We start from the raw sequence: 26,838 nt of genomic DNA, 5'->3' as shown, positions 1-26,838 counted from the left end.
ATGTCTATAATGCTGTCTTTACAGCATGCCAACAAACAACATACAGCATCCTAAAGCATGGCCAAATAATGTAGATTAAAATAATAAAAAAAAATAAAAAAAGAGTACATATTACACATAACATAATACAATCACTTTCTGATCAACTGTCGTTTCGTTTCAGCTGTTATTTCAGGCACATCAACACATTTCTCAACATCTTTACGTTATCATGCTTGATTACTGCAACCCAGAGGAAACAGACAAAATCGGTGTGGTACTGCGACCTAGTGGTCAACATGGAAAATACATCAGCCTGCTGAAAGCCTCCATGCTTTGCCCCAATTTGACCATTTAATTGGCCCCACTGAGAGACATTTCTCGAAGGAAACACAATGAAAATATTACAAACGTCACAATTTGCAACACTCATGGGAAATATCTTCCACAAACAATTTAAAGTCATTCTCATATTTCAAATTACCCAAATTCAGCCTAATCAGACCATTATCTTCATGTCTTATTGGGTGCATTTCAATGCAACTGAAACCAGGAATTGTAAAATAAAATGTTTTGCATAACAAGTTTGCATTACAATATTGAGAAGGCGACTCCATGTTTGCCAGCTACAGTGGGCTCCAAAATTACTGGCACCCCTGACTGGCAATGCACAAACATTGAGGTCCGGCGACTGAGATGGCCATGGCAGAACATTGATTTTGTTGTCACAGAACCATTTGTGTGTGGATCTTGAGGTATGTTTTGGGTCATTGTCTTGTTGGAAAGTCCACCTACGGCCAAGTCCCAGCCTTCTGGCAGAGGCAACCAGATTGTCAGCCAAAATAGCCTGATACTTGGTGGAATTCATTATGCCATTCATCTTAACCAGTACCCCTGGACCTCTGGAATTAAAACAGCCCCAAAACATCACTGACCCGCCACCATATTTCACCGTGGGTATGAGGTGCCTCTCCTTGTATGCATCTCTGTTTCAATGCCAAACATGCCGATGCTGTATCTGACCAAACGTTCAATTTTGGTCTCATCTGACCAGAGCACCTTCTTCCAGTCATAATTTAAATGGCGTTTGGCAAACTCCAAGCACTTGCGTCTGGGGGTCAGAAAGGGCTTTCTTCTGGCAACCCTTCCAAAGAGCCTGTGGTTGTGGAGGTGGAGTCTGATGGTGCTTTTTGAAACCTGGTGACCCCAAGAAGCCACCAAGGCCTGCAATTCTTTCACAGTGATTCTTGGGGATTTTGTTGCTTCTCTCACCATCCTCCTCCCTATCCTGGGGGCAAAATGCATAATAATAATTGCCCTGACAGTGCTCAGTGGTATATTCAATCGTTTGTGGATCTTCTTGTAGCCATTACCAGATTTATGAAGGTCTACAACCATCTCTTTTGAACTGCCAGTTATTTTGTTTTCTTCATGGTGTTGGATGACAAAGGGATATTGCATGCGTGTTACCTCATTTTTATACCCTAGTGAAACAGGAAGTGATGTAATGCCGACTCCCGAGTGGCGCAATGGTCTAAGGCACTGCATCGCAGTGCTAGCTGTGCCACTAGAGATCCTGGTTCGAGTCCAGGCTCTGTCGCAGCCGGCCGCGACCGGGAGACATTGATTTTTAATTAAATCAATAAATGATTTTGGTGGGTTCCATTGGAACATTAATATAGTACAGTATTTCTCACATGTTGGTATTTTGAGTTTATCTCTATAATGATATTGTTTATATTTTTTAAAGTATTGTTTGTGCATTGCCAGTCAGGGGTGCCAGTAATTTTGGAGCCCACTGTAAGTGCTTGCGGCAAAGCCCAGGGTTCTAGACAGACTGGCTCCTCTGTGTCATCCTTCTGGTATAAGTCTCCCACTGGCAGCCCAGTCCACTCTGACCTCTGCTGACCCATCTGTGTGTCTGTCCGGTCTTCTAGCTCTGCTGGCCTGGCGCTGTGCCTCATGAACCCTGTGGAGACTAACCTGCCCTTCCTCACTCTCTAAACCCTTTACCACACACTAGGACTAGGAGGTCTGACCCCTCCCTCCTAGTCCACCTCACTCCCTGCTGGATGTCCGTCCAACTCTTGTACTGTAGTCCGTCTCTCCTTCCGAGGTGAGGCCTGGAGTTGTGCAGCTGGGGATCCTTGGCCTTGTGCTCTGCTGCCCTCCGCCTCCCTCACCGCTACCACCACCTCTGAGGTTATGTGCAGTGCCTTGGCCACACCACTAGAGGGCGACGGTGGGGCGTCAGTTACACTTCCTGTGCCAGTTTCAGTCTCTGCATCACTGGAGTTCTCCCTGCCCTTCTGGCCGTGCCCAGGTCTCTGGAGGGTCCTCCGATTCGTGCTGCGTCGTGATTGGTTGCAGTGCAGGGTGCGCCTGCGATGCCATTGGCTCAGGGATTGCTGGGCCTCAGTGTTGAGCTGGCGTGTGGCAAGACGAGGGCGGAAGCTGCTGATGTAGAAGAGAGAGGCGTACAGGGACGTCAAGTAGTAACCTCCTGCAAAATAGAGAGACAGAGGTAGAGAGAGAGAGAAACAGAGACAGAAAGGGGGTTACTATAAGGTGGGCTCATTTCCAGTGAGTGTCCATGTACACATACATGTTTCTGTGGGTCTGCGTGAAATGTTTGTATAATTCGTACCCTCTCCCTGCAGCTGTGTGGGGTCCAGTAGCTCCATCATGTAGTCAGTGTCCAGCTGCAGAGTGACCACATCACTACGCAGAAGCACCCAGGTCAGACAGGGCAGGAAGTCATCAGCCCCATACACTACACCTGAGACAGAGGGGAGGAGGGAGTCAAAGGTCAAATAACTCCAAACATCATCCTTAATAGAGAGTGTATGGTGAATTTCACCATATCTAAATAGAGAGAAATACCCTAACCCCAACCAACTCCATTCATACACATACTGAGGCTGAGGAGGTCTACCCTGCACCACCCACCTGGGTTGGCATTGGCCGTCATGCTGTGGTAGATGGTCTTGCAGACCTTGAGCAGGATATGGACCTTCCTGCTGGGGGAGTAGGACTGGTGCATGGCTGACCACCTCTGCTGGATCTTCTCCAGGGTGACTGGGTCAGGGACCCCAACCCCAGGCGTCCCTTCCAGCTCCTCCACCCCCCGGCCCTCCAGGACCTGCTGGTTCTCCCTCAGCTTCCGCAGGCTACCTTCGTGGTCTTGACAGCTCTGGAGGCAGGTGTACAGGTGGGCGCTCACAGGCTTCAGGGCCACCTTGTGTAGAGAGAGCTCCAGTATGGTGTCTAATGTAGATAGAGGACAGAGAGAGGGAGAGAATGGAGGATAGGGAGAGACTGAGGTGTTAGAAAACAATTCTGGAAATGTATGTAGTTGAGTATTTGTCCGTTTTGGCTTTGTAGTGGATACTGAACTAAAGCTGAACAGTTTTTTTGTATAATAGTAGTGATATTCTGTTTTCGAACACTAATTTATTAATGCATGGACTCACCCAGCTCCTCGTCGGCTGTGTCGGCCATACTGTCTATGAGGATGTGTATCTCAGGACAGTCCAGCAGTGTCTCTCTCAGGGCAGTGAGAGCCGTACGCACCTCCTGAAGCAGGTCTGCACCTGTCATTCCAGGGATAAACCCAGCCCCCAGGGTCATCTCAACGAATCCCAGCACTGCCTCGGCAAACAAACCGCCCCTCCGCTTGCTGAGCTCCTGCACCCGCTTGGTCAGCCTCTTCTGTGGAGACCCCAGCCCACCAATGGCCAGACCCACAGCCGAGAGGCGGTGCATCACCTTGTTGGCCAACCGATGTGAGGGGTGGGGGGAGTGGGAGGGGCTGGGGACCGACTCCGGCTCCTCCTCCATGCTGCTGATTGACAGCGAGTCCAGCTCAAGGGAGGGGGGGCGGAGGAGGGAGGGGGGTGGCGGTTGGGAGAGCCATACCCTGTCCTCAATCCAGGACACACTGTGAGGGGACTGAGGGGCAGGGCTGAACAGGGGCTTGGGGTCTGAGGGGGGCCTGGGGGTGTTAGTGCTGTCCTGGCTTCCTGTTCTGTGGAGTGACTCAATGGAAGCATCCCTACTGGGCCTCCTCAGAACCACCCCTCCTGTTGGGGTGGGGGGAGACGGGGCAGCCTGGACTACAGGAGACCCTGGAGACAAGACCAAACATATCAGTTAGTCGTTGGTTGATTTTGGTTTTGGCATAACGGCTAGTGAGCTCTATGATGTCTCATTAGCTCCTACAGAGAGAAGGATGATTCATGCGGTGACATTTTCCCACAGACAGGATGGACAAGGAAAATAAAGCACCTTCAAGGTCCAATGCAGCTGTTAAAAAAAAATATCTCAATATCAAATAATGTCTGCTCTTACACTAAAATGGCATTATCATCATTTTCAAAATTGTATTATTCCAACCTCAGTGTGGAAATATATATAAAACACAGGAAAATCATGTTTTTAACTGCACTGGACCTATAATCACTTTACCTGGATTATCAGGACTGGAGCTGCAGGGCTCCTGCTCCAATGAGATAGCTTTTTTAGTAAGAAGGCCCGCCCCTGACCAAGGTCTTGTTGTACTCAGTCGTCTCTCACGCCTATAATTGGCTTGCCGATTAATTCGATGTGGGCTGGTTGGTTGATGCGTCAGCCAGTCAGCGCCATGCTCATGGAGATAGAGTGGGTTGATGATGCACAGAGCATCATTGGCTGCTGTCAGCTATTGAACAGAAGACACAATTGAGAGGGAGCTTGACTGTGTATTTAAAAGGCATTAACAACATGAGGATCTTTCAGAAAATGTAAAATTCTAGTTGAATGTTTCAGTATTAAAGGCAGTTTTTATCTCAAAATCAAATAATTTCTGGGTAACAAATAAATACCTTACAGTAGTAGTTTCCATAAAAATTGTCAAAAAGAAACAAAAATAAGTTTTTAGCAAAAAAATATTTCTCAATCAAGAATTTTGCTAGGACTGTCTGGGAGAGGTCTGAGTGGGGGAGGGGAAGGGCACCAAAGCGGAGGAGGGGCCTAATGGGAGATAGGTTATTGGCAGAGAGGTTTGGAACTCTCTTTGTCATTGGTGTATTACACCTTATACTGCCTGAGGATGTCACCAGGCAAGCCTAAACTCCAGCCAGCAACTATCAGGAAATAACACTAACCACATTTCCTTCCACAGTTTTTATGTGAGTGAAATCATACAGTATAAAAAAAAAAGTAATGACAGTTGTGATGGAAACAGGAAGTTTCAGTACAATGTTTTAAATGCAGACAGATCATTTGTTTGTTCGACATGGTGGGATCTTTTGTGTCTGTAAAATTAATTATACGAGAAATGGTGGTGAAAACGCCTTTATGTGCAAATATTGATATAATAACCATCATATATAAGTAAAATTGGAGTCACGCGATTATATAATATGTGGTCCTCCTACTACGACTTGGGAAACCATGCCGTTTATTAGGCTACAGATAAAATAAGTTATGACGAACTTCACAGGGTTATTCTGGTGACATGATGATCGATGCTTGACTGCCATTTGATTAGTACAAATATTCTCGCTCTTATCCATAATAATCTCATCATGTAGACTAGCCTATCCGCACAGTATCTGTGAGCTGTTGGATAGTGCACACGTGCCAAGACCAAAGTATGCACATTTGCTATTTAATACAACTATTTTTGTGCCAAAACTATTGGTAGAGTTGAAAATGCGATGGACACACATTGAACTTCACATTTTTATTTTGTACATGAAAACTTCAGCGAAAAAGTATATCATCGCGCACTGATTTCTCTCCATAACACATTCGTTTGGTGGAAACACACCACTGGTGGGAAAATGCGCATATTTACTTTATGCAGATTCTAGAATATTCACTAATTGGATGGAAGCCTAACTACTGATATAATGTTTTCACACTTTTACAGTGTTATTAAAAAAAAAAAATAGTCATTTAGCAGACGCTCTTATCCAGAGCGACTTACATTAGCAATTAGGGTTAAGTGCCTTGCTTAAGGGCACATTGATTTTTCACCTATTCGGCTCGGGGATTAGAACCAGCGACCTTTCGGTTACTGGCACAACGCTCTTACCCACTAAACTACCTGCCGTACAATATGATATCAAAACACAAGAAAAACATAATTTTGACTGCACTGGGCCTTTAAAACCTATATAGATTTGAAAAAGGCCATACAGTATTCAAATGTAAGATACAACTCTTCGACTGAATAGCAAAAGGAGTTGTGACGTCAGTCTGAACTGATGTACACCTCAACTCATCTATGATGCTGAGAGTGACACTTGACTGGGATAACGTTACAAAGCACTAGGAAAACCCAGAGCAGACTTCCGCTTTTCTGTGTGAACCACATGTCAAACCATGGCAACACATCCGCTAGAGTGGGTTCTAACTATATGTAATGTTAAAGCAGAATGCAAGATAGTGAACAGGTCCCAAACTTTATAGACATGTTATGAAGCTATGAATACAGCTGATTACCTGTATGGTGCACATGGCAGTATCAGGAGCCCTCTGAGTCATGTGATCAGACTGAAGGTCAAAGGTGGGACACAGCCAGGACTCTATATACGAACAGATACACAAAAAGAGAGGGAGGAAAGGAGATCAAATGTAAGAATGAGAGAAGAAGAGATGGTAGTCGTCAAGAGGAGTAAGAGGAGGTAGAGGAGCACATAGAGGACAAGACGTTTGATATGAAGTGACTAAAATGGATGACAAGGAGATAGTTGTGCAGGAGGAGTGAAAGGAAGATGATAAGTGGAAGAGAGCGTGGGTGAGGAAGAGGAGAGATGGAGAGGGTGAATTCAGACTTACTGGGACCCAGCTGGGACTGTGGCTGATCTGTTAGACTGTAGAGCCACGGAGGGATGAACAGACATACTGGCAACACGTCCCTGGGAGAGAGATACAGAGAGAGATAGAGACAGAGACAGAGACAGAGAGCGAGAGAGAGAGAGAGGTTAATGAGATATATCAGATGCATAACTGATAGATACTGTAGTTAGTAAACAGCATATACCGTAGGTTGTTGTAACTCACCTGCTCAGAGAATAGAAGACCACTAACTGGGCCAGATCAGAGAAGCCTAAATATGACTGAGATAGCTGATAAGCTGAGAGAGAAGAAGAGAGAGGTTATTATAAGACATACAACAAACTAAGAACTTGAGATTAACCTTTAAAAAAACGGGGAAGTGTATGGCTTTTGAGGTTCTGGTCAGTAAAATATGCATGTGTGTGTCCTGCCTACCTTCACCAGTGCGTTGTATGGGGTCGTCTCTGACATCTCCACTCTTTCCTCCAGTGGACACACACAGCAGGACGGGCTGGGAGGCAGAGTCCCTCAACACCAGGAAGCTCTGTGAAAGGAGAGAGAGAGAGAGAGGTGATGAGAAGCCTCATAACACTGTGTTTGGGCGTTAGGAAACAGTGACTGTACAGAGCAGCTTCACAGAAAAGGACAAGATGGATTTACTCATTTTTCTGTAGAGCAGTCATTCAAGGCCTACAGAAGTGAGCAAGCCAGGCTAGCCTCACACCAACGCTAACTAAGTGTAACACACACACGTTCAAATACATGTACAGTGAGGAAAAAAAGTATTTGATCCCCTGCTGATTTTGTACGTTTGCCCACTGACAAAGACATGATCAGTCTATAATTTTAATGGTAGGTTTATTTGAACAGTGAGACAGAATAACAACAACAAAAGCCAGAAAAACGCATGTCAAAAATGTTATAAATTGATTTGCATTTTAATGAGGGAAATAAGTATTTGACCCCTCTGCAAAACATGACTTAGTACTTGGTGGCAAAACCCTTGTTGGCAATCACAGAGGTCAGACGTTTCTTGCAGTTGGCCACCAGGTTTGCACACATCTCAGGAGGGATTTTGTCCCACTCCTCTTTGCAGATCTTCTCCAAGTCATTAAGGTTTCGAGGCTGACGTTTGGTAACTCGAACCTTCTGCTCCCTCCACAGATTTTCTATGGGATTAAGGTCTGGAGACTGGCTAGGCCACTCCAGGACCTTAATGTGCTTTTTCTTGAGCCACTCCTTTGTTGCCTTGGCCGTGTGTTTTGGGTCATTGTCATGCTGGAATACCCATCCACGACTCATTTTCAATGCCCTGGCTGAGGGAAGGAGGTTCTCACCCAAGATTTGACGGTACATGGCCCCGTCCATCGTCCCTTTGATGCGGTGAAGTTGTCCTGTCCCCTTAGCAAAAAAACACCCCCAAAGCATAATGTTTCCACCTCCATGTTTGATGGCAGGTAGCTTAGTGGTTAAGAGCGTTGTGCCAGTAACCGAAAGGTCGCTGGTTCTAATCCCCGAGCCGACTAGGTGAAAAATCTGTCGATGTGCCCTTGAGCAAGGCACTTAACCCTAATTGCTCCTGTAAGTCGCTCTGGATAAGAGCGTCTGCTAAATGACTAAAATGTAAATGTAAATGATGGTGGGGATGGTGTTCTTGGGGTCATAGGCAGCATTCCTCCTCCTCCAAACACGGCGAGTTGAGTTGATGCCAAAGAGCTCGATTTTGGTCTCATCTGACCACAACACTTTCACCCAGTTCTCCTCTGAATCATTCAGATGTTCATTGGCAAACTTCAGACGGGCCTGTATATGTGCTTTCTTGAGCAGGGGGACCTTGCGGGCGCTGCAGGATTTCAGTCCTTCACGGCATAGTGTGTTACCAATTGTTTTCTTGGTGACTATGGTCCCAGCTGCCTTGAGATCATTGACAAGATCCTCCCGTGTAGTTCTGGGCTGATTCCTCACCGTTCTCATGATCATTGCAACTCCACGAGGTGATATCTTGCATGGAGCCCCAGGCCGAGGGAGCTTGACAGTTATTTTGTGTTTCTTCCATTTGCGAATAATCGCACCAACTGTTGTCACCTTCTCACCAAGCTGCTTGGCGATGGTCTTGTAGCCCACTCCAGCCTTGTGTAGGTCTACAATCGTGTCCCTGACATCCTTGGAGAGCTCTTTGGTCTTGGCCATGGTGGAGAGTTTGGAATCTGATCTGATTGCTTCTGTGGACAGGTGTCTTTTATACAGGTAACAAGCTGAGATTAGGAGCACTCCCTTTAAGAGTGTGCTCCTAATCTCAGCTCGTTACCTGTCTAAAAGACACCTGGGAGCCAGAAATCTTTCTGATTGAGAGGGGGTCAAATACTTATTTCCCTCATTAAAATGCAAATCAATTTATAACATTTTTGACATGGGTTTTTGTTGTTGTTATTCTGTCTCTCATTGTTGAAATAAACCTACCATTAAAATTATAGACTGATCATTTCTTTGTCAGTGGGCAAACATACAAAATCAGCAGGGGATCAAATACTTTTTTCCCTCAATGTACGCACCAAAATCTCACTGCGAAATAAGTGAGCATGCCCCCACAAACACACACTAGGCCTACAGACACATTACAGGAAGTGGGTTTGATGAACAGTGTGTTCAGGAATAGATGACTGACTGTGATAGTGAGAGACACATTGGTATGTCCACTTTGAGTCAAGTCAAAAACAAACTATAGGCAGCAGCAGTTTGATGCAAGGCAAGCTATATTTAATATCAAGTTCTCTAAATATCGATGCATATCGTCAACTAAACCTGCGGAAGATAAATTAACTCCCCTTTGTTCACTTCATCATTTGCAATGAATAGATAGTGCCCTCAGAATGTATTCATACCCCTTGACTTATTCCACACTGTTGTGTTACAGCCTGAATTGGTATTGTGCAACATTTGCCCATTATTCTTTTCAAAATTCTCAAAACTCTGTCTTGCCATAGATTTGTAAGTATATTTAAGACAAAACTGTAACTTGGCCACTCAGGAACATTCACTGCCTTCTTGGTGACCTTGTGTTTTGGCAATTGTCCTGCTGAAAGGTGAATTCATCTCCCAGTGTCTGGTGGAAAGCTGACTGAACCAGGTTTCCCTCTAGTATTTTTCCTGTGCTTAGCTCCAATCCGTTTCTTTTTTATCCTGAAAAACTCCCCAGTCCATAACGATTACAAGCATACCCATACCATGATGCATCCATCACTATGCTTGAAAATATGGAGAGTGCTACTCAGTAATGTGTTGTACTGGATTTGCCCCAAACATAACACTTTGTATTCAGAACAAAGTTAATTGCTTTGCCACATTTTCTGCAGTATTACTTTAGTGCCTTGTTGCAAACAGGATGAATGTTTTGGAATATTTTGATTCTGTACAGGCTTCCTTCTTTTCACTCTGTCATTTAGGTTAGTATTGTGGAGTAACTGCAATGCTGTTGATCCATCCTCAGTTTTCTTCTATCACAGCCCAAAACTGTTGTAAAGTCACTATTGGCCTCATGGTGACATCCCGGAGCGGTTTCTTTCCTCTCCGGCAACTGAGTAATGAAGGACACATGTATCTTTGTAGTGACTAGGTGTATTGTTACACCATCCAAAGTGTAATTAATAACTTCCCCATGTTCAAAGGGATATTCAATGTCTGCTTTTTTTTTTTTTACCCATGTACGAATAGGTGCCCTTCTTTACGAGGCATTGGAAAACCTCCCTGGTCTTTGTGGTTGAATCTGTGTTTGAAATTCACTGCTCGACTCAGGGACCTTACAAATAATTGTATGTGTGGGGTACAGAGATGAGGTAGTCATTCAAAAATCATGTTAAACACTATTATTGCACACAGTGAGTCCATGCAACTTATTATGTGACTTGTTAAGCAAATGTTTACTCCTGAACTTATTTAGGCCTGCCATAACAAAGGGATTGAATACTTATTGACTCAAGACATTTCATCGTTTAATTTTTAATACATTTGTCCACTTTGACATTATGGGGTATTGTGCGTAGGCTAGTGACCCCAAAAATCTAAATTCAATCAATTTTAAATTCAGGCTGTAACACAACAACACTTAGAAAAAGTCAAGGTGTGTGAATAATTTCTGAAATATAACATGTAAGTGTTGCTCTTTCTTACAGAGCTACTGCCTATCCACATGGATAATGTGTTGGAAAAAACCCATTGTTAAAGTGCTTTTCATATCCCACCAATTCAACCTAAACCCTGATATACAGTAGTTCTTACAGTGTAATAGGATGCTGTCTCCAGATACTGGATCACCATTGTCTCACCATACTCACTTGTCTCAGTGGCTGATCTTGTTAAGACAGGGTCCTTAACATCGCTGGGATTCTTTAGCAAACCAAATATATTTTCTGCTCCTCTTTCTTTCAGTCCATCTGTATCTCTCCTCTCTTACTCTCTCACACATACAGCACTTCTGCATTAATTTGCTTTTATGCAAAGTAAAGGGAAGTACAAGAACAACTTGACATACTGTAAGAGTCTGCTTCCATATTCATCTGTAATATCGCAGCCTGTCCAAATGCTACCCTAATGTACAAAGGTGACCTTGAGACTAGGCCTAAGGGCCTGAATACAGAGAGGTCACCCATGAGGTCAGACAGTAGATAGTGGCATGGGTCTACACAGTGTGTGTGTCTGTCCCAAACCGCACCCTATTCCCTACATAGCGCCCTACTTTTGACCAGAGCCCTATGGGCCCTTGTCAAAAGTAGTGCACTATATAGGGTAAATGGTGCCATTTGGGATGCACACAGTGACCTGTGTAAAGACGGAGGGTAGTGGGGGGGAACTCACCCCAGCAGGCCGGCCCCAGAGGGCAGCATGGGCCCCGTCTCTATCCCAGGGGCCCCCAGGGGCCCAGGCGTCCTGACACAGTTGCAACCTGTCCAGCAGAGTCAGAGGCCTCCTAGAAACTCCATCAGTAACCTCATTCCCTGTCCTCACCGTGCCACTCACACCTCTAGAGATAATGATACAAAAGGGGTAGTTTTAGGCTCCATAACATGCTCTGTTACAGCATACAGGGGCGGTTTACCGGACACTGAATAATGTAGTGTGCCAACTGCATATGGATTAAGATTAAATCCAATAAATCAACATGAAATATTTTTTTAAAGAACAATAGAAGAAAATAACATTAAGTTACTCTGCAATAGAAGAGCAATTATATCCTTCAACAAACATTTAAAGGGATAGTTCACCCAAAATACATTATTTTGTAATTTTGGCAAACGAACCCTTTAAGGCTGATTTGAGAGAAACCAGCAGAGAAATAGATGTATTAAAAAGGGTTACTTACTGTTAATAGGCCCTATATGGCTTTTGTCAAAGTAGCTGTGACTTTGTGACTCCCCTTCAGCCTAACAGAAACTCCACAGATCTCTTCATGCTGTAACATTCTAAATAAGTTGCTCAACAAATTGTACTATTGGTGAAAAATGACAGGGTAAAAAATTACCTAATGCAGACGTCGTACCTCAGCAACATAGTCTTTCGCTGTTCCGTCAGAAGTATATTTTGTGTCGATGCTTTACCTGCCTCTACCACACACCTTGACATTTGATGTTGCACTTTCACTCGCTCACAAGTTCTCAACTTTCTCATGCTCTCCTCCATCTCCCACCCCCTTCAGGTGGTTAACCTTGCTAACACATTTAACATAGAAAAAAAATGAGTCTGCTTAGCCTTTACTCTCAAGACCTGAATAATGCTGCTCACTCTCTCTCTTTTAACCACAGACAAATCTGAGCGTTGGCACTTTATAGAGATGAAAGCACAGACAAAATGGATTCAGACACTGCCAGTTAAAAGCTTCATGAGAATTAAAAGGTGGGATTCTAAGTGTAAGTGTGCAATAGTATTTTCTGTTTAACTAATGGCTACAATACACTCAACATAGAAATAAACAACCCATGCACCCAACACAGACAACATCAATTGTACAATCAACATCAGTCGTACCAGCTGTGTTTGAGCTCAATGCTTAATGTACTGTATGTGCATGAAAAATACCAAATTCAGTGGGAGACTTTGCCACTTTATTTTGTGTTTTTACTTGTTATATCACACGCAATCTTTTAGAAAGCATCTAGTTGCATTTGGTCAACACCACAGACGTACTGCGACATCTCACACCACTGTGGTAACTTCCTAACGCATCATTCGTGCTGAAATAGAAACCATCCAATGCCAACATCCACAGGAAGTAGAGAAACCAAAATGTCACAGGTACGCTTAATAGATTAAAATACATTGTTAAAAATAACTATATTGAAACAATTCATAGAACCAAGGAGCACAGAAAGCAATGTCATGAAAAACAAATCCATAATTATAATTGATTATAAATAGTAAGTAATTTATAATAATACTTTTTTTCATTATATTTACAGTAGTTGTGTCACTGCATCAGCAGATGAATCAGCCATTCATCATCTTTGTTACCCCACAAGTCTTTTCCGTCTAAAATCATAAACTAATTGACTCAACATAGCTAGTTGGCATGCTGACAGCTCAGTGTCTGTAGTTCTCTCCCTCAGAAGGAAAAGTATGCTTGTTTTAGTGTGTATTGCTATAAACTCCATCTGTGGGAACTGTCAAAAGACAGACCAATACACACAGTAGGAGTCAGGAGGTGGGTTTATGTCAAACAGAGGTTGGAGAGGAGAGAGAAGTTAGTAAAGTGCAAACTAAAGGGAGAAAATCCAAAACAGACAGTAGAGCACAGTCCTGGTTACTGTATGCAACTCTGCTTCCAGACTGAAGCCTAGTGATGGGTTGGAGCCAGCCGGTCTCTCATCGGTTATTCTACCTTAGTCTTCCCTGACTCAGACTTCCCTGACTCTGCCTTCCCTGACTCCGCCTTCCCAGCAGCTCCAGAGCTCTGATTGGTCTGTTCCTCCTTGGCTTTGCTGTTAATCTTCTCATGCTCCTGTTTTACCACCTCTTCCAGCTCCGCCTTGGAGAAAGAGAGATAATGGAGGGAGTGAGAGAAAAAAGCCTACTTTAAGATTTCAACTAACTTTAATCTAATTCAACAATCTCTGTTTCACTCTTATCATGACTGTGTCCATAGAATATGGGTATTTACTAAGCATGTACAGTATATTTACCTTCCAGCCCAGTAGGTCAGCAAGTGCCAAGCATCCATCATCACATGTACTAATATGAGCCACGTCCCTGAAAGAAACAAATCAATGAATATTAATCAGCAACACTTCGAACACCATCTTCACCATCATCATCATTGTAGTTCAAGTGAAAGCTCTTACCTGTATGCTTTCGCTGAGTCAAAGTCCATCCCTCCACCAATGCCTATCATCCCTAATAGAGGATCTGCCTACAGGGAGATACAGACAGAAAGATATACAAGTTAAAATACAGAGGTGGATAGAGGAAGGAAAGTCTAATGCAAATACAGATAGACAGGGAAAGGACAGAGGACTTACACCGCCTGCTTTCTCCAGGTTAATGAGCAGTCTGGGGCAGCTGTTTGAAACCCTGCAAACAAAAACACATATTCCATCACACACCATTTATGAGCTCGTTGATGCTAGAATACATGGTTGAAGACGACATGTTGAAACGCAATCCTATACAAATATAGTAATCTATCAGATAACATATAATCATGATCCTGTGAGAGTCAGACAGAAAGACTCACCTGCCAACCAGAGCAGCAAAGGGCTGAACCTGCAGGGAGGTCCCCATTATAATCAGCAGATCACAGCGAGGAAAGTCCTGGAGGAGAAAAGAAATGTTAACAGGAACCAGTACTGAGCCTTTCATTATGGATCATCACTTCATTATGGGTGCACACACACACAAATCTGGACATACATGGAAAAGACAGAGACATACAAACTCAATGTAGTCCATCAGGTCACCACCCAAACCACACTCACCATGGCCATTGAGGTGAAGAACCTCTTCGGTAGATTCTCACCAAAGAAAACAATATCTGAAATTGGAGAACAAGGAGAAATCAAGTATTTTACAAAAAAAGTGTAATAAACAGGTCAGTAAGAACTTTGAACTACAGTGGGGGAAAAAAGTATTTAGTCAGCCACCAATTGTGCAAATTCTCCCACTTAAAAAGACGAGAGAGGCCTGTAATTTTCATCATAGGTACACGTCAACTATGACAGACAAATTGAGAAAAGAAAATCCAGAAAATCACATTGTAGGATTTTTAATGAATTTATTTGCAAATGATGGTGGAAAATAAGTATTTGGTCACCTACAAACAGGCAAGATTTCTGGCTCTCACAGACCTGTAACTTCTTCTTTAAGAGGCTCCTCTGTCCTCCACTCGTTACCTGTATTAATGGCACCTGTTTGAACTTGTTATCAGTATAAAAGACACCTGTCCACAACCTCAAACAGTCACACTCCAAACTCCACTATGGCCAAGACCAAAGAGCTGTCAAAGGACACCAGAAACAAAATTGTAGACCTGCACCAGGCTGGGAAGACTGAATCTGCAATAGGTAAGCAGCTTGGTTTGAAGAAATCAACTGTGGGAGCAATTATTAGGAAATGGAAGACATACAAGACCACTGATAATCTCCCTCGATCTGGGGCTCCACGCAAGATCTCACCCCGTGGGGTCAAAATGATCACAAGAACGGTGAGCAAAAATCCCAGAACCACACGGGGGGACCTAGTGAATGACCTGCAGAGAGCTGGGACCAAAGTAACAAAGCCTACCATCAGTAACACACTACGCCGCCAGGGACTCAAATCCTGCAGTGCCAGACGGGCCCGTCTGAAGTTTGCTAGAGTGCATTTGGATGATCCAGAAGAGGATTGGGAGAATGTCATATGGTCAGATGAAACCAAAATAGAACTTTTTGGTAAAAACCCAACTCGTCGTGTTTGGAGGACAAAGAATGCTGAGTTGCATCCAAAGAACACCATACCTACTGTGAAGCATGGGGGTGGAAACATCATGCTTTGGGGCTGTTTTTCTGCAAAGGGACCAGGACGACTGATCCGTGTAAAGGAAAGAATGAATGGGGCCATGTATCGTGAGATTTTGAGTGAAAACCTCCTTCCATCAGCAAGAGCATTGAAGATGAAACGTGGCTGGGTCTTTCAGCATGACAATGATCCCAAACACACCGCCCGGGCAACGAAGGAGTGGCTTCGTAAGAAGCATTTCAAGGTCCTGGAGTGGCCTAGCCAGTCTCCAGATCTCAACCCCATAGAAAATCTTTGGAGGGAGTTGAAAGTCCGTGTTGCCCAGCGACAGCCCCAAAACATCACTGCTCTAGAGGAGATCTGCATGGAGGAATGGGCCAAAATACCAGCAACAGTGTGTGAAAACCTTGTGAAGACTTACAGAAAACGTTTGACCTGTGTCATTGCCAACAAAGGGTATATAACAAAAGTATTGAGAAACTTTTGTTATTGACCAAATACTTATTTTCCACCATAATTTGCAAATAAATTCATTAAAAATCCTACAATGTGATTTTCTGGATTTTTTTCCCTAATTTTGTCTGTCATAGTTGACGTGTACCTATGATGAAAATTACAGGCCTCTCTCATCTTTTTAAGTGGGAGAACTTGCACAATTGGTGGCTGACTAAATACTTTTTTTCCCCACTGTATGAGGAACTGAAAAAGGGAGAGCATATTTAAGTAAGATAGACAAGTGAAAGGAAATGATAAGGCAGGCACTTACCTGGTTTAACCAGATTGCTGCACTTGTCACATTTGGGGATGTCATCAGAGAAGATTTTCTCTGCAGGTCAGAGGTAAACAAGATCATAATTCAACAATTGTTTTAATAGCACCAACACTCCTTTTAAATTACAACTTAATTAGCATATACATGTAAATGAGTGTCTGCCTAGGTAGTATAACAGTGTTTTGTTAAACCATCCCAGTTAGATATTACTGTACCACATTCACTAACCTTTCATCCAGTCCAAGTCGTACTCTTTGCAGCACATATAGTTGACACAGTGTGAGGTGTAGAAGGTGCCATGGGCTTCAATCAGGTCCTCTCCCTCCAGTCCTGCTACACGTTCCAGGGTGTCAATATTCTGCCCAGACAGAAATGGACGACCCCAATAACAATTCAATACAGGCTGTAGGTGACTAACACAGAACAAAGTATATGAAAGAATACCGAACCTGTGAGTAGCAGCGTTTGAGTAGCCCCTTGTCCTTCAGCAACTTGATGAAGTAGTGACATACTGTGGGCTTAACATACAACAACACTGCCGTTAGTGATACCTAAAAAATACACAGGCACCTATTGCAAAATTCAGGAAATTAAGTTAAGAAAATTAAAAGCCAGAAAATAGGCTAGATCCTACCTTAAACTGTCCTGGGTACAGCTCCCTGGCCAGGGCAAAGAAGGGCTCAGGGTGTTTCTGATGTAGAAAGAGAGGTAAATATTGAGTGGTGATAGCAGCAAAGAACAAAATCATCTGTGTAGATCGTTAATGTAGCAAGCAAATTACTTTCTTAAGCCAAAAGAATCCGACAGAAAGTTTCAGACCTTAAAGTAGTCTATCTGGAAGATGGCCTCAGGGTAGGGCAGGTTGTACTTCTGCAGGTTGGCATAGAGCCCCGTGTCTGGGGAGCGGAAGTCAGGGATCCCAGCCGCTGAGGGGGAAAGAGGGACAGTGTCATCATCACAGAAGTGGTGGATACATTGTACATACAATTTAGAGGGAAATCTATTTGTATTTAGGCTATGTGTCTTATTTGTCCAACAAAACAAAACATGTCTAGACTAATTATGTTATGTTCAGCCCACAGTTATGCAAGAGGGGGAGTTACTCACATGTAGAGATCCCTGCCCCCACCATACAGATGATGTTTTTGCCTGTGGAGGATAGAGGAGCAGAGAGAATTCATTTCACTTCCTGGATTGTACCATTTGTTAACCAATGAAGCAGTATCACAGTCAGGTGGTTGTAGTAACATACTTAAATATTGGCGAATGATATGGCCTCAGATGTTATTCATAATACAGTCTATTTTCTTGTGTTGACTAATGACTCATTTATACTAGGCCTAGATGTTGACAGATGCACTGTTTGCTGGGCTACATAGTCATCAACCCCTACATGAAATGTGTGCACACTGGGTTAGATGAATAAAATACTCACATTTGCCACTCTGCATGTAACTGGCCACCCCCTCAAGAGTCAGCTCATCCAAAACCTTCTCTCCAGATATGCCCAAGGTTTTAGAGAAAAGATTGCGCAGGAAATCCACTGTACGAAAGAAACTAATAATTATTCTGATGAAAATATGAGACTTTGGTGTTAACAGCAAAACCTTGAGGTTTTTGACACCTACTCTCTGTGTCCCCTGATGCCTCGCCGTCGTCACTGCTATCGTCTGACTGCTCCTAGCAGAAATCAAGAGCAAATTCAGTGTAAACATGGAAACATTAGTTTGATCAAGAACATGACAATATAATCCTTGCTTGGTTTTATGCACATCATAAGAAGCTGTACATTGTATTGCATGCCAATACAGTGTCAGTGTGTCAACATGTCAATGGATGCAGAATATACTATGATTGGTGAAAAGTTATGATAGGTTCTCTACTAACCGTGTGCCTGACAAACTAGTCGTGACAACTAGCTACTAGCTAGTTCTTGGCTAACCTTAGCCAGCCAGGACTCCATCCATTGGGCAAGGCATGTACACACTGACAACTCCTAACCACAGCTGTATTATTTCTTACCTCTGGTTCGGGGGTGTTGTCCTCGACCTCTTCTCTGTTAGACGCTTCTGGAAAATACGAAACAAATCCATGTCAAGTTACTATTTACAAGTAGCTAACCACAATGCTGAACGCTTTAGTTAGCTAGCTGTAGTTAGCTAGCTGGTTGGCTACACTTAATTTTCAAGCAAAGGCCAGCCCAAGACGAAAAAGGTATACCTGGTACATCAGACATCTATCCGTCTAGACTAATCCTTCACAGAATTGTATGATATTGTGTGTGTTGCTCCCGTGTGTTTAACTTGCTAAATATGTAAGTTGATTCGTTCAGTTGCGATATGATTGTTGTTGTCCGTCGCGAATTAATTCCGTCTTGCTAACTTCCGCATAAGAACTATTCCGACTAGAAACAAGCACATGCGCACGCGTTGTCCTACTTTTGCAGATAGTGGTTGGATTTATAAATTAGCCGAGCTGTTTTGTATCGTGCAAGTAAAACAAAATCTGTTACATTGTCATAATTTAACAAAGACAACCAAATCAAATCACTGACATGACTCAATGTGGTTTTATGTACCTGCATAAGTAGTTTAAGCATGAGCTCATGACAGCAATTTTTGGACAGTATGATTGAAACAGTATATAATGTAGTTAATACATAATTACCTCAATCTACAAAATATGTTAATCTCTCAGTTTTCCTCTTGAATCGTTATTTCTCCTATTCAACTGCACCTTTAAGGTCTCCTCTCCACTCCTCAGTCTCACAAAGAATTATGGGATTTACAGCCCTCACTTACAGTTAATAAGATTCACACCAGTTTTAAAATGCTAACCATAACGTCTGTCCATTTGGTTCTGTGTCTGCTTCATAAATGTCTGTATTGATCCAGATGTACAACACGAGGCATCCTTTACAAATAAATATTTTATTGCATCACCAATACAATGCATAATAATAATCCGTACCATCATCTGATATACATTTTCTGAAGCAAATATTTTTGGACAGATAATTTTGATAGCTTAAGGAGGACAATGATGCTCTACAAGTAAGTAAAACACTTCTCTGATAAAAAGTTATAAATCATCAGTGAGGCTCTACATCACAAACTAAATGGGCATCCCTCCCTGCCCGTTTTTCTGTGTGAGTGTTGGTTAAAGAGACAGAACGAGGGCGAATAAGAGTGGACTGCTTGTATGTGCATTTGTCACCATGCCCGACTTTGATTGTGTCTCTCCACTTCTCTAGTCAGTCTTTGAGGTCCAGCCTCAGCCTGGGCCTTTATCTGTGTCTGGGCGTCTATCCGTGTCTGGGCGTCTGTCTGTGTGGGGCTGTAGGTCAGGCTGTGGTCGTACCCGACAGCGGTAACACGGCAGTGAGGAAGCATCTCCTCCAGCAGGATGGCGACCAGCCCAGGGTTCTGGAGCCTGGGGAGGGAGGACACGTCCAGCCGTCGCAGACCCCTGATACACAAGAGGAAGAGAAGGAATGTTTGTATCTATTAGTGAAGTTACAGAGTCCATTGACTCCTATATTTACATATGCAAAAATATCTAAGGCAAGTGCCATGAGGAGATGCATGGACATTTGAGTGATTCTGTCTCTTTCTCAATTAATCTTCCCTCGATTCCTTGTGTCCTCTCTCCTCACCTTCTCAAAACACATGGGAGGGACATAGCATTTTTTTCCTCCAATACATTTGAAGGACGAAGCAAGGAGATAGGATGTGAGGAACCGAGAAAATACTAATTGCTTAAAAGCCTCTGTCTTGGTCATTCCCATCAGTGTGGGTGAGTGTACCTCAGCTTCTGCAGTGCAGCCAGGCCCCCCACAGAGATTTGGGGACAGTTGGAAATGTCCAGCTCCTCCAGGGTGTCCTGGAAGATATGGAGGCGGGACAGGAACCAGTCATCCACCTCAGCGCAGCCACTCACAGAGAGAGTACGCAGCCCACGCTGTTCCACTGAGAGAGAGAGAAAAAGGAGTTACATTTTACAGCATAGAGCAGTGGTTTACCACCTTTTCCGTTCCGGGGACCACCAAATCACTGCCGAAAGCTCGAAGACCACCATCCACAGTCGCAGAACTTTTTGACATAAAATCCCGGCGGTCAAATTTAGAGTAATTTATTGTATTTTTATTTTATTTAACCTTTATTTAACTAGGCAAGTCAGTTAAGAACAAATTCTTATATACAATGACGGCCTACCAAAAGGCAAAAGGCCTCCTGCGGGGACGTGGGCTGGGATAAAAACAATTCATATAAATATAGGACCAAACACACATCACAAGAGAGACAACACAAGACTACGTAAAGAGAGACCTAAGACAACAACATAGCATGGCAGCAAACACGACAACACAGCAAGGTAGCAACCCAACATGAAAACAACATGGTAGCAACACAACATGGCAGCAGCACAACATGGTAGCAGCACAAGACATGGTACAAACATTATTGGGCACAGACGACAGCACAAAGGGCAAGAAGGTAGAGACAACAATACATCACACGAAGCAGCCACAACTGTCAGTAAGAGTGTTCATGATTGAGTCTTTGAATGAAGAGATGAAATGATGAAATTACATCTTTTAGGACCTTTAAGGTTGCAGTGACACATCCATAACCTGAGCGGAAACCAGATTGCACACCAGAGAGAATACTAGACATGGATAACTTAGCATTTTGGTTCATATGTATTTTTATGTATGTACTCTATGCCAGTAACAGATTAACATATGAAAGGCCTATTATTATTTTTTGAAACAATTTGCATTGTGAAAAGTAATGTAAAATTGAGTATAATACCATTAATATAATATAATATAATATGCCATTTAGCAGAAGCTTTTATCCAAAGCGACTTACAGTCATGCGTTCATACATTTTTACATATGGGTGGTCCCAGGGATCGAACCCACTACCCTGGCGTTACAAGCGCCATGCTCTACCAATTGAGCTACAGAGGACCACACTCCCGACTGTTATTTATTGTTGAAAAAAAGTAATTAATAATAACCTGCGGCAAAACAGGTTGAAAACCACTGGCAAATAGTACATACATAAAAATACATGAACCAAAAGTTATTCATGAATATTTAGGAAGGGTAACTTGCTTATTGATCCTGCATTGTGAAATAAATACAAATCCCCACCCCCCAGACATGAATAAAGTGGTATGTACCCAGGTTTTCCAGGCCTGTGTAGTTAATGAGTGTGTTGCTGACATCCACTTCCTCTATGGAGGTGTCCCGGTGGTTCATGAAGTCCCAGTTGAACTTCCCTCTTCTGTCTGATCGGAACCACTCTGACTGCCCTGCAAACCTGGAGGGTCAACAGACTAGTCATCACTAACAACAAGTGATCAGCAAATACAAAAAAAAAAACATCCAAATGCATGACAAAAAAACACTGAAAGCACATCAATATTAATCAACAGGTCAAAAAGGGGGCATGCATAAGCAGGCAGTTATGGGCAGCCCAAAATGGCGTAACAGTTACCTGAATCCTCCCTTCAGGCTGAGGATGTAATAAGCAGCTGCAACGTTGTCCCCATAGTTCTGCTGGGTGTAACCATAGAAACTGTGAGGGGAAAGAGACAGGGGTTGGGCTGAGAGCAATGTTTATGGAGTTGGGACAGCCGGTTCCAATTCGCTCCCTACACATCATTCGCCTTAGCCCTAACCCTTCATTGCATGCAGATCTAAAGGGTCTGGATAGCATAATCAGCATTGGAGCGTCCACCATTTTGCTTACCAACGCCTTACAGTACATTGAAGGGTAAGGGCCGGGGAGGAGAGATAGGGAACGATTTGGGACCGGATGATTACATACACAATCTTAGACCGTGGCGTGCTGATAGAAATGCATGTAGCTAGAATAATCTGTGTGTTTTCCTGTTACACATACAAATTCTTCTGTCGTAGACCTCGGTTTTTGAACCAGGAGCTCCAGTTGAGGAGAGTCTCTATGTCATGGAAATGCTGGCTCAGGAAGAGGAGGAGCCTGGCTTGTAGTGAGGGCAGAGCCACAGGGATAGAGCTTCTGTAACGCGACGTGGCGACCAAGAGGGTCACCTGCCTACAGCTTCGCCGCATCAACTGACACAGACAGATACAGAGAACATGGACAGTGAGAAAGGAGAGTGACACATGCACAATGCAAAGGAGAGGAAATCTACAAGCCATGCTAATATGCTGTAACTATAAACCCAAGAGTGGTGAGATGAGTGCTTTAGTTTGCACCTCCACTCTCATCCATGTATGATGTTGCATTATTTTGATTTTGACTTCATAGACCAGTTCATCACTCCTGTTCCTGGAGGGCCCCATGTATGTGTAGACTTTTGCACTCCAAAAAATAATTGTGCCAGTAACCGAAAGGTCGCTGGTTCTTATCCCCGAGCCGACTATGTGAAAAATCTGTCGATGTGCCCTTAAGCAAGGCACTTAACCCTAATTGCTCCTGTAAGTCGCTCTGGACTGCTAAATGAAAAAAAAAAAAAAAGACAATTTACCTCGGGTCATAGCTATGTGCCATGTCAGAGCGTTCGATGGTGTGCATGCTGTTTGTCCAAGGCAGCCGGCCTTGCTTTAAACCTGCTATTTGTAATTCTGCTAAAATATGTATGCTCATTGTACTTAAAATATTGTATTTATTTAATAATGTATGTGTTAGAGAATATCCTTCCTGTCACAAAAATATTAGTCCAGAAAACATTGCTCTGAGACGTCACTATCGAGATACACTCACCGTGATGTGATCGCTCCACCTTTGTTGCTATAGCGTGTATATTCTTGACACTGAACCCAGACATTACATTTCACTTGACAACATAGGCTACACTAATGCAAAATACTGCTTTGAATTAGATTAGATTTATTAGCGTCAGCGACGTGAAAAGCGAAGGATAAACTTACCATCAAGGGAGCGGCCATGTTGTTAACGTACTACGAGAAGTGGTTTGGGACAAGCTTAGCGCTTTCGCATTCTATTTTCCTTGCAGATCTCTCTCAAAACGCAGGGGGGCGCTCGAAGAAAGTATTACAAAAAAACAAACTACCTGAACAAAATCATGAAGTACAACAGGTGATTTCACCTAATTATATGTTGTACAACCTTTGCGTTCAAGAAGCTACTGTAATTTGACGCCAAGATATGTCGTTGTTTAGGCCTTTCCATAATAAATGAGGCCTGATACTCCATTAACACAGTTATTGTTGTTGTTTAATCATTCTCTTTGGCAATAGCACTAGACATTGTGTGAATCAGTTTCTTCGCTCCCCTTTCCTCTCAATGTCTCCTACCTAGACCACAGCCAGAATAACTTGGAGAATGACAGTAAGGTAAGCTATTATTAACAGTCTGAGAGCAGGTCAGTCCCTCTAGATTCATTTTAGGACCTGGAAATTGGTGGGTAGGTTAATCATTTGGTGGTGCAGGACTGCAGGTGATGTGTTGAGTGGATTATTTTAGAAAGTATGACTGGGGGATACAGGCAACATGAAGAATTGAGACTTGTAGTAACTGAAAAATAGCCTAAGTAAGAATGTAAAAGGGAGGCAACATCTCCCCTGTCTCATTCCAATCCATTTATTCCACAGCCCCATTCTCCCAATGTCTTCTCCCTATCTCATATCATCCCCATTTCCACATCCGTTGCCAGCATAGGAGAAAAACACGTCTGACAGATGAGCAGACGGCTCGATACAAGGAAGAAAAACAAACATCCCCTTCGTCTCTCCTCCTCTCTTCTTCCAGGGTCCACTGGGGCAGCGCCGGACCAACAGACGTCTCTCACCTGCTGTCACTGGCAACTAGCAAATAAGATCAGCCTCGCTGGTGATTTACTCCAGTCCCAATATTGATTAGAGAGAGAGAGAGAGAGAGAGAGAGAGATGGGAGGTGGAGGGATAACAGTAACACTTCACTATGGTGGGTATACATAAGGCATTTATAACACTTTTATGAAACCATGACCCCTTCATGAATGGTGTTATGACTGGTTTCATGAATGTGTAATGTATAAAGTAAAGTGTTACCGAGATAACTGTTAGAAAAGCATCAAATTCATTGAGAGACAAGGCAGTGTCAGTTGCATGTGATCTAAAGCCCATCATGGAGGATAATGTGTGAATGGATTTCTAATGGAACTACTGTAGCAGATGGCCCAGGAGGAGGTGGTATAGAGAGTATAGACTCCGGGGAGTAGCCTAGTCTCTGTGAATATCTGGACATGTCTACAGACTATAGAGAGACGGCGTAGAACCCTCAAATTCAAATATGGACCTTGAAGCCAGTTTCACTGCTTTTTTTCATTCTTCCCCTCAAATATGGGATTGATTTAGCACTTGGACACTAGGTGTGTGCAATTAATTATCAGCTAGAACAGAAAACCAGCAGTAGTCCTGACCTCATAGGGTACACCTTTAACCCCCCCCCCCCCTGGTGTGGACACTCTTCAGTCTTCACACAGTTTGTCTGGGGTGTATGTAGTGTGTCCTATACTCAGTCAGCATTGCATCTTTATACATTGCAATAGAGAACCGATATTGATACTGTAAGCTTTTGAAACAAGTTATTTTCTGTAGCTTAGGTACTTTCATCTTTATTGTAGCTATATACAGGTCTAGGCTCTTAATTTGATCACCCTGTTGTTGCAGGAAATTTGCTGCACAGCAGGAAATGCAAACCTTGTAGTATATTCAAGGTTTAAAAAGTATTCTAAAGTTTGTAATTTCCACTTAAAAATGTCAGACTTGATTTGCCCTAACAATTTTTTTTATCAACCCCTACAAAAATGTCCATTATTTATAATACACACAATAATTCACATTTACTCTTGCTGCAGGATTATTTTCCTGCTGTGAGAAACTGGTAAAATTAATATCCTACACCTGTAGTGCACAACAAAATCTATGTTGGCAAGGTCTATATGAAATTCAGCCAGCTCTATTGTTAAAGACATTCTCCGGTACTCTTGTATACTTTTTAGCCAGTAGCGCTGAAAGTAGTGGTCACGAGCCAAAAGTGGTCCCCGAAAATTTTATACTACGTCACATTTGTGCAGATATGTGCACCACGTAATTGCTCTGTCTCTCTGTCTCTCTGTCTCTCTGTCTCTCTGTCTCTCTGTCTCTCTCTCTCTCTCTCTCTCTCTCTCTCTCTCTCTCTCTCTCTCTCTCTCTCTCTCTCTCTCTCTCTCTCTCTCTCTCTCTCTCTCTCTCTCTCTCTCTCTCTCTCTCTCTCTCTCTCTCTCTCTCTCTCTCTCTCTCTCTCTCTCTAACACTCTCTGCTGTGTCCACTGAGCCGTTGGACCCGCCCTGCAACCTCATTGGATAGCGCTGGGCAGGCCTCTTGCTAGCTGTCACTCAAATACGAGGGGCTGAAGCTCATTGGCTAGAACTCAAATTGCTAAATGGCTGACCCACGTGGGGAGAATGTAGGGAAAATGGATTTCCTGGCTAATTGAGGTTAGACAGTAATTCTGCTCATAGATTATGCATGTGTGAACTACACATGGACACATCCAGCCCAAAGGGGGAGGTTTAAAAAATACTTACTAGTCGACAAAGTACCGGAGCATGTCTTTAATGTATTTTATTTAGTGTTTATTATGTGTTTTTGTTTATGTATGCATTTGTATGTTTTTTATACTTTCCTTTTTTACATTTGGACTGTGGGATTGCAAAGATGACAGTTGTTAATGTGTTATTTACTCACACGTACTCAAGTGCATAGTTATTATTTCTTAAATGTCCAAGAAAATTCTGCACCTAATGTCCAACAAGCAATTGTGTCATACAATGTTTTATGTAACAGTTTGTAGCACAAATGTCACAGAAATCATTATTGGAAACATGAGAGTCCCATTCTCTGAATGCCTACTCAAAGGTCTCAAAAGGATGCACTGATCCAATTTGTCTAAAGTGGTCTGGAAAAGGCTCTGGCCTGTTGTGCCTCTCTCTCCAGCCCAAGGAAAGGGGAACAGAGTGGATGTGAGTGGTGGATTGTGCCCCTGCCTGCTTGGGAAGGAAGTAAATGTCTTCTAAACGACTGCCTGTGAGGTGTGTTGTTTTAAATCTCCCATAAGGTCACAGGGAGGCTGTAAATCTAAATCACTGCTTGAAAGATTAATAGCATGCGCGCAGCAGTAGTAGTTCAGTCATGTGCATCCAGTTACCTCCTTCCATTGGAGGACAGAGAGTACCGACTGGCCACGTACAGTTGAAGTCGGAAGATTACATACACCTTAGCCAAATACATTTAAACTCAGTT

At 43.1% G+C, this 26,838-nt stretch overlaps 2 protein-coding genes and 1 pseudogene across 3 annotated transcripts in view; all 3 read right to left on the bottom strand.

The window, feature by feature from the left end:
• Window positions 1-12,348, bottom strand: part of LOC311101523 (ras and Rab interactor 2-like) — a 13,315-nt pseudogene extending 967 nt beyond the window's left edge. The window contains exons 1-11 of the transcript in view: window positions 12,338-12,348; window positions 11,656-11,821; window positions 7,240-7,348; window positions 7,030-7,102; window positions 6,805-6,884; window positions 6,469-6,551; window positions 4,447-4,678; window positions 3,453-4,094; window positions 2,929-3,246; window positions 2,627-2,758; window positions 1,818-2,482 (exon numbers count right to left, since the gene is read on the bottom strand). The product of the transcript in view is annotated as a ras and Rab interactor 2-like (transcript). The remainder of the gene's footprint in view (window positions 1-1,817; window positions 2,483-2,626; window positions 2,759-2,928; window positions 3,247-3,452; window positions 4,095-4,446; window positions 4,679-6,468; window positions 6,552-6,804; window positions 6,885-7,029; window positions 7,103-7,239; window positions 7,349-11,655; window positions 11,822-12,337) is intronic.
• Window positions 12,349-12,881: 533 nt separating this feature from the next.
• Window positions 12,882-18,961, bottom strand: LOC311101248 (NAD-dependent protein deacetylase sirtuin-2-like). Its single transcript, XM_084142364.1, has 16 exons — window positions 18,776-18,961; window positions 18,578-18,624; window positions 18,184-18,235; window positions 17,991-18,098; window positions 17,663-17,704; window positions 17,375-17,481; window positions 17,190-17,246; window positions 17,005-17,073; window positions 16,784-16,913; window positions 16,550-16,609; window positions 14,766-14,821; window positions 14,525-14,601; window positions 14,310-14,361; window positions 14,133-14,200; window positions 13,974-14,040; window positions 12,882-13,819 (listed from the first exon to the last, which is right to left on the bottom strand). The coding sequence occupies exons 1-16, from the start codon at window positions 18,789-18,791 to the stop codon at window positions 13,664-13,666; spliced, it is 1,164 nt and encodes a 387-aa protein (XP_083998490.1). The 5' UTR covers window positions 18,792-18,961; the 3' UTR covers window positions 12,882-13,663.
• A 508-nt stretch (window positions 18,962-19,469) lies between these two features.
• On the bottom strand, window positions 19,470-23,503 carry dmac2 (distal membrane arm assembly component 2). The gene is made up of 6 exons (XM_084142367.1): window positions 23,481-23,503; window positions 22,471-22,661; window positions 22,063-22,143; window positions 21,746-21,885; window positions 20,361-20,523; window positions 19,470-20,023 (listed from the first exon to the last, which is right to left on the bottom strand). The coding sequence occupies exons 1-6, from the start codon at window positions 23,496-23,498 to the stop codon at window positions 19,768-19,770; spliced, it is 849 nt and encodes a 282-aa protein (XP_083998493.1). The 5' UTR covers window positions 23,499-23,503; the 3' UTR covers window positions 19,470-19,767.
• Window positions 23,504-26,838: the final 3,335 nt, after the last annotated feature.

Source organism: Coregonus lavaretus, assembly GCF_964263955.1.
Source record: "Coregonus lavaretus genome assembly, chromosome: 26".
In the NCBI taxonomy this organism is placed as follows: domain Eukaryota; kingdom Metazoa; phylum Chordata; class Actinopteri; order Salmoniformes; family Salmonidae; genus Coregonus; species Coregonus lavaretus.
The sequence above is the reverse complement of the archived record's forward strand: the minus strand, read 5'-3'. Positions and strand labels throughout refer to the sequence as shown.